Genomic DNA, 8,050 nt, shown 5'->3' with positions numbered 1-8,050 from the left:
TTTCTCATCTCATTTGAACGTTTATAGATTTCAACTTTCATTTCCAAAATGAGATTTCGCATAGAGCAATGAATTTTGTCATATTTTCTTAACAACTGTTTACATTAGAATCATGCTTTGGCGGCGTCTGTTGAAAAATTAGTGCGCTATCGTTGGAAACCGCTGTAATTTTATTTTCGAATTTTGTAATTTGCGTGAAATCTCAATTTGAATATCATGAATATGTGTTCTGCTGAGCAATGTTATTCTGTATCGATATTTTAATTATTGACGAATAAATAATAGATCGTTATTTTGTTCAATAAACCTATGGGCAACTCTTTATGGTCATGTTCTTCAAAACAGATTGAACGTGTGTAATGTTGTATTTTGAAATCACATGAGAAAATATGCAAAATCTTACAAAACGTGGGATCGTGGGATTCCCCATGTTGCTGTTAGGTCTGCTTTAAGCAGTGACATACGGTACAGTTTGAAATTATATATTTGAAATTCGTTAAGTAAATTTGTTTTTTCGACTGTTGTAATTCTGTAGAGACATTATTACCTGGTTGCAAAGAGGAAATAAATAATGTGAAACTGAAATTAATAGCTATGTGAAACGCTATAAAATTCAGATTTCGCTAGATAACACATTTTCCTGAAGGATATACTGATACGCCTCCGGCAGTGTATTTATGCGTTGGGAAAGTAGTATTTTTCTTCAGCGCAAACGTCGCCATATTGGAGCTACATTGTTTGTGATGAGAGAATTGTATCGAAAGTGTGGAGGCTTGTCTTTCACGTCGCTCTGTCATCAGTGAGCATCCGACGCTGTGATAAACACTCAAGCTGGATAAGCTACCGGAGTATCTAAGAGATACAATGGATTGGTTTATGGGGTAGGTGAATAACCAAGGCCAGGTCTACTCGATTCCAGTCTTCCAGACTTGACAAATGAAGTGAAGGTTCTTGGAAAAAGCAGCAAACCATAGTTTAGTGTTTACTAAAATATGCAGGCATGAGATAACGTGTGTCACCAGTAGCTATGTTTACAAATGTTTATCATGTGAATGTGTCATCCAGAGCGACATAACCTGTACATCTCCAGTAAGCTCGGTCCGTCAACACCGAGGTAGTGTCTCTACTCGCGATGGTGAATGATGAGGTAACATTTCATATCGCACCGAAACTGGTTTGTTTATAAGTGCACCTGCTGACTATCGGTATCGTCAGTGTAATGTTGCACAATGAACTAATGTTCTATCACTGAATTCTCTTTATCGTCTGCAAGAGTGAAAATATTTAGTATGACATCTGTCAAAATCATCATTGTAATTTATCCATTTTCATACTCATGACAGTATAGAAAGGTCAGTGGACAGTCAGTTTGCCATTAAAGAACATCACCTTGACAATGTCAGTGTTGTGTCCTACGTACATTTTTAACATGTTAAAAATGTTATTTTTCAATGGGAATTACACTGACTGGCCCACAGCCAATCCCATATGTCAATTGTTACAGTCAACATGTTTTTATTGCTGGTAATTGCAACAGTCCATTTATACTATATAGGGCAACTAGTGTGACAGTCACTTCATAAAATTAGTTACACATCATTAACCAGGCACAGTGGCTTTAATTGCCCCTAATTAGACAAGGATACATGGTGTGTCTAGCGGTAAAGGGTCAGTGTAAGGTTGAAGAGATTTGAAGGATCCAGACCATTGTATCATTGTATTAATACTACAAGGTGATGATATATTGACACTTTGTCAAGACATATGACCTCATGACAAATGTCACCCAGTGTTGTCTATATAGAACTGATAGTGTATTCATGAGGGCTTACTTGAATTAAATTTGCAACCTCTTGAGTATAGGATAATACCCAGGGTGCTCCCTAATGGTACCTATTCATAGAACCAGTAGTGTTTGTGTGTTGACTTTGTGCAGTGTAATTACCGCTAAACTGAACTAGGTGCAATTAACAAAGTATGGGTTTATCTTTGCTTGTTCCAAGTCAAATTCAGCCTCAAATTGAGGATGTGTCAATAATAATCCCCAAATGGAATTTTTTAAGGTGCTTTTGATTTGCAGAGATTTGCACAGGTGACATGCATTTTACTGATGTCAGGACCAGTAAAGAAAACCCTGCTATGCTTACTTTTACAAATTTTCATTCAAGTGAAAATTTTAATGTTAAAATGCTGCTATGTTTATGAAAAAAAACCCCGCCTTTATGAAAGTAACAACATTTTAATCAAAATTCATTCATCCCCAATTTGCCAGCCTAGACAAGTTCCTATAGCTACTTAAGAAAATTAATTTCACAAAAATGACAAATGATATTGTATTATGAATCTCAGACCTGATCAATAACAAATTGTTCAGGGTCTATTTATGAAGTTTCCAATATTTTGTTCACAGAAGAGAGTTTGGCGCCATATACATAAGATCATTCCATTTTGTTAAAACTGGAAATACTAGTCATTGTAATCTTTCACTTGTCTAAGTCTACTTCCTGTGACAATAATATATATGCTCTTTTCCATACGCACATCCCTTACTCCACCAACACAATCATCTCCACCCAACCTACCTACACTTGTTTTTTTTCAATAATATTTACCCTCATTATGTCATTATGAAATACATTTAGACGTGATCTCAGCTAGTTTATTGGTATGCATATTCCAACACCATAAATAACTTGACATTTTTCCTTTAATGTAGTCGTCGTGTGTTGACGTGCGATAACAAGATGCACCCCTCCAATGTTGAACTTCTGTTTGCTGTTTTTTTTTTCATTATATAACATGGCAAAAGCATCAGCTTCTTTGTTTGATTAGGAAGAGACCTGACATATGATGACTGTGAAGTGTATGTGTAAACATGATAACTGTCTTGTGCAATGATACAGATTTAATTTCAGGCTGAATGTAAATAGTAAGAACAGTCAAAGGAGCACATGACTTGGAAACCATACACCATGATTGTATTACGTTATCGGACAAGTGAAAGTCATGTGTACAGAGATGATGATGATGATGATGATGATGATGATGCAAGGAACGGTCTGAGAAGAAATACTCCACACTACTTACTTTTTAAGACATTATTACATCAGTAAACAGATCCTTGACTGAAAGTTTTAATCAAGGCTTAGTACATATAGGTATACATTCTACATCAGTTAGGAACGGCCAGTTCTATCATGAATGTCTTTAAGAACATGATACTCTCAAATGTTTTTAATTCTAAAATTTATTTTGATGCAAAGGATGGTGAATTGAGAGTAATTATATTGTGGATGATCCCTGTAGACCAGAGGTTCTTTTCATGGAGCAACCTGTAGTGATAACTAGTATGGTTAACCTTAACTCGAATTCTTTAACACTGCTGTGAAATAAGGCCCTGTTTTTGTTCCCTTTTCATATACAAGCAATGAATTGTCAGATCCTCTGTCAGTACTGACCACAGATTTGACTTGTTCAGACACAGTTCCAATACAGGTAACTCCATGTGAAAACCAGGTTGGAATCAGTTCCCAAGATGATTAAACTGTTGTAAGGGGTCATTACTGGTAGATGGATTGGGAGCCATCTTCTAACTGGTGTCATGGTGCCACGACTGGTGAATTGCATGTCATCATATCCCAAAGGTGTAGACTGATGTCCTGATCATCAGTTACTGGATTGGGTGCATAGACTTTATTATGTACAGTGTGATGTCATGGATTTTGCTTACTGTGTCATTTTATAGCATGCACAAAATTTACTGCACACACATACATGTATGTTCACATATACACATGTATGCACACACGCTGGCACATGTACATAGAGACTTAAGGGTGACTGTTAGAGAGCTGTATTGTTGCAGTACTTATGCACTACAGAAATAATGTACTACACAAAGAGAGGTAATGTAAATTTTGTAATGGTTGCTCAAGGCCACGATGAACTTGGATCCTGGAACAAGATAAATTTCCTCTTAAGACATGCATGATAAATGAATACCTGAACAACTGAGCCTTATGTCAGATAGATGGCTTGTTGTTCCCTTGAGCTTAAACCTAACATTCATAAAAGGATTCCACCACCTGATTATTTAGATAAAACAAACCCAAGTCTAACATTACAGTAAACTTCATTTAAGATTAATAGCATGCCTGGAAAATTTATGAAAACTGATATGGTCCAGGCATGGCTGAGAGCATCCATCAGAAACTTCAGTGCAATTCGGAATCTGTTTTCCCAACACTTATTAATTTACTTTAAGAAAATGGATGATGATAGCAAAGGCACAGCATATTACTGCAACCTGACCTTTCGTCAACCTAGTGCATTATTGTTAAGGTGTTTCTTATGACAGTAACACGAGGAATGGATACCAGGGATATTCTGTTCACAAGCCACATACGTAAAAACCAGTGTAAAAACCACACTCAGTCACTCACCCTTTAGGTTTAAGCTGTTTTGTGACATGTTCTAGTAACAGTTCATGGTCATCGTGCAGTAATTTGTGAAGCATGGTGATTCGTATCAGCTTCGGCAGCAGAGTTACTCCAACATCTAACTAAATCACTGCTTCTTTAAATTTTATCAAATTGTAAGACCTCAAGTGTGTATTGTGTGTATGTCAGAGATCAAGGTTACCAACTCACTGTTGTAAAAATTAGTTACACTGCACTTTCTCTTTGAGTTTGGCGAAATAACATTCTTATCTAACTGAGAGCAAACACACATACTTGTAATTTCTATTCCATATGTTGTGTGCAGATATCTAGCTCAATAGATTTGGAACGCTGACTATAGCTGATAAACTAATTCTATATAATCTTGAGATTTGTCAACGGATAACCCTCTTGCCTGAATGACAGCCTGAATGACATGTTCTACTGAGAGTGTCCCATGTACGATGTAGTCACAATGGAAACTACTTTGTTGTTTATTCTGGTTGAATAGTTATTGACAATGGGATTGTTGAAAGTAATTGTGTTCATTGTTAATGTTATGATGAACTGCCCTTCTTGGTATCTATAACAATAGAGGGTGTGTGTTGTTAGTTTCTTTGTTGATATTAATATCATCCAGTCCATTTCCATGTGTTTTGCTTTATTAGTTTATCGAATAGTTGAGTCATCATCAACAATCAATATACTTACTGGTATTGGGAGCAACACATTTGGTGTGTGCATGTAGCGTGATCAGCTTGATATTGGCAAAACTTGTACTTATCCAGCTTGACATTGACATGTTGTAGTGATGGGCACACATCAAAGTAATGGAATTAATAGCTGATGAGATATCTATCATGCCTATTAACAACAGAGACAAATAAAAGGAAATTGAAAATGTCAGTAGGTGAATCATAGCATGAGACTGAATTGAGAAAATCAATTGATGAATCATTGAACAGAGTTCAATTGGTAGAATGCAGACTAACCTTTGATACAGTTCTCTTACAGCTGATCAATTGGAAATATCTTTCAAACATTCATTCAGAAGCTAGCTTCATTCAGTTCTTTGACTGGAATCCCACTCAATATTTCTGAAACCATTTAATGATTTTATCTTCATTTATATTCAGCTGTATTTCATGTCGCTTTACTTTACTGCTGTTTTTTTTCAAAATGTGACTCAGCTTTGAATGCTTATTTGCTTGACACTTAAAATTCCACTAACATCTTGATCATGAGGGCAAGTCTATGTTACTATATTCAGATCAGTCAACAAGGTTTGAAATGTTGAGTCTGTCAGTGGTAAAGTTCAGGGTGGACTTGTGACATTCCCTTCTTGAATACATGGGTGATAGGGTAGCCTAGTGGTTAAACTAGTTAAGGCTTTGTGAAACTAAACTCATTCACTCACCCTTCTTGAATACCACTTCAACCTTTAGGATGATGGTAAATCATCTGTAGATTATTCTAGAGAACTACTGGAAATAAGAAAAGATACATTGATCAGTGGGACCTGTTGAACGTGAAGGTAATATATAGAAGGAATAATAAATAGTCTGTCATGCAGATCTGAACCAAATATATCCCAGAAAGCCCACGCAAGTGTAGAAAATGTCAAGTCACTAATTCCACAGCCTTTGAAAATTAAGAAAGTATCATGGTGCCTTTTCATTATATTTTATTTTTTTATACTATGATCTTTTTTTTCTCTGTAAAATATGTTCATATCAGAGACTAGTTGTTATTCTATAGGAAGACGTTATATACTCATAGTATGGCTGATGATAATGATCTGTAACATAATATTATAAGTGATCACTTTTGAGTCACTGTGCAAGTCATTCAATGATTCATGGCAGTGATATTGAACAGGACATGTTGTTGAGAACCGGAGTTCTAGGATCTTGTCGTCAGATGTTATTCTTAGACATGACCAGTGTTGATGAGTGTGGCGCCACATAATGGTCAGCTGATCAGACAATTAAGCTGGTCAGACAACTAGTTATAGTGTTGAGTAATGGTACGTGTAGGCAGTTTGTTTCACAAATAGAAACTGGAATATTTGGAAAGTCTTGGTCTTTAGAATTTTTTCAATATCATCTTAACTTTCATTCTTGAGTGAAACCACAACTTTTGGGGAATAACTATTTCTTATCAGTGGACAGTTTTAATCACTGTTATAAAATCTGTGTATCAGTAGTTTTGAGATTATTTCTTTCTGCTGGTTTTGGTTGACACATTATGTATGCAGGGAGTTAAAGCTGCTTTGACTAAATGTGTCCCAAATTGGTTGGATGGTAGTTTCTGACAAAGACATCTGCGATGCAGACTTGAAATTATCAGTTAAAATCATTTCCAGGATTCAGTGTTTTTGATTCTGGTGTCCCTTGTCGTGATATTGATCAATTACTGCTTAAAGTGGCTGAATATTTTAGTTGAAATGCCTACAATAAATCATGATTATAACAAACTAACACAAGTGGTCCTTTAGAGAGAGTTATGACTATAGTTCGCTATGTGGGCCTGTACCCAGTCTTCAGATTGGTGCAGGCTTCAAAATACTTTGTATTTTAGTGTTGTGCCAATGGCACAGTTAATCTAAATGATCATAATAGCATGGTACAGCTGTATTCCAAGTGCCAGCAGGCCACACTTAGAAATCACATTAAAATCTAACAGTACCTTCCAACAGTGTCTATAATGCAAATCCACAAAGACACTGAATATCTGATCAGTGTGTAACAACAATCACCAGGTTCCAGGGTCAATTTATGAATTCTCCTTACTAATTGCAAACTATTTCAGAAGTATGTTGTCAATTATTGGTTGGAAAAGTGTGGGGCTAATGTTTTCAATTTGTTCTGTTTGATATATTCACTCCCTCAGTACATGAGGAAACAAAAACTGAGAATTGTACATAAACTAACATGTTATTTATAGCACTGTTAAAGCCATGTACTGGCAAACAAGGATAAGTTGGACTTGTGCAGAGAACCCATTTGGTTTGTGAAAGTCAGAGCAGATATAGGCTCACACACATGCAGAGTATGATGATGAAATTGATTGTGCGTGTAGGTGCACACACCTTGCTCCTAAGATTCTCACATGGTCGCAGACAACCTGAGGCCCCGTTGTTCACAATGGCAAGCGCCAGTGGATGGCACTCAGACATGCTGATAGAGGTCAGTTGTCAAGTCGGTGCTGAACTTATCCATGTTTGCCAGTAGTAAAGTCACTGTTACTAATTTGACGGCTGCAAGTCCTACAAGTATTTCTTTAATATTGAATAATGAAAGTCAATGCTAGTTTCAAACTAAATGCTTGAAACACAATTGCATTTACTGAAGTGGAAACAGCAAAGTTATTATTTTAGGAGTACAACATCATGTCCCATATTCTTGGCAATACCTATTTGTGAATAGCATTGTCTGTGGAAGTAAGAACACTGTGAAACACACTAACTCACTATTGAGTCATCTGTTGATCAATATCATATGCTGGTACAGTGACATTAAGGTTTTGCTGTATTATACAACTATCTCTGCCTGTCGGCTTATGCAATTCTACTTGTGGTAGTCTCATCAGGAGTACTTCCCTATTAATTT

General features: G+C 36.2%; 1 protein-coding gene across 1 annotated transcript in view; it reads left to right on the top strand.

Annotated features, from left to right (window-relative positions):
* The first annotated feature begins 694 nt into the window (after nucleotides 1-694).
* Nucleotides 695-8,050, top strand: part of LOC137261826 (MOB kinase activator 2-like) — a 43,864-nt gene continuing 36,508 nt past the window's right edge. The window contains exon 1 of the mRNA XM_067799618.1: nucleotides 695-881. Coding sequence (XP_067655719.1) covers nucleotides 865-881 — 17 coding nt within the window. The 5' untranslated portion in view covers nucleotides 695-864. The remainder of the gene's footprint in view (nucleotides 882-8,050) is intronic.

The sequence above is a fragment of the Haliotis asinina genome, chromosome 14 (assembly GCF_037392515.1).
Source record: "Haliotis asinina isolate JCU_RB_2024 chromosome 14, JCU_Hal_asi_v2, whole genome shotgun sequence".
Lineage (NCBI taxonomy): Eukaryota > Metazoa > Mollusca > Gastropoda > Lepetellida > Haliotidae > Haliotis > Haliotis asinina.
Note: the sequence above shows the minus strand (reverse complement) of the source record. Positions and strands in the feature narration are given on the sequence as shown.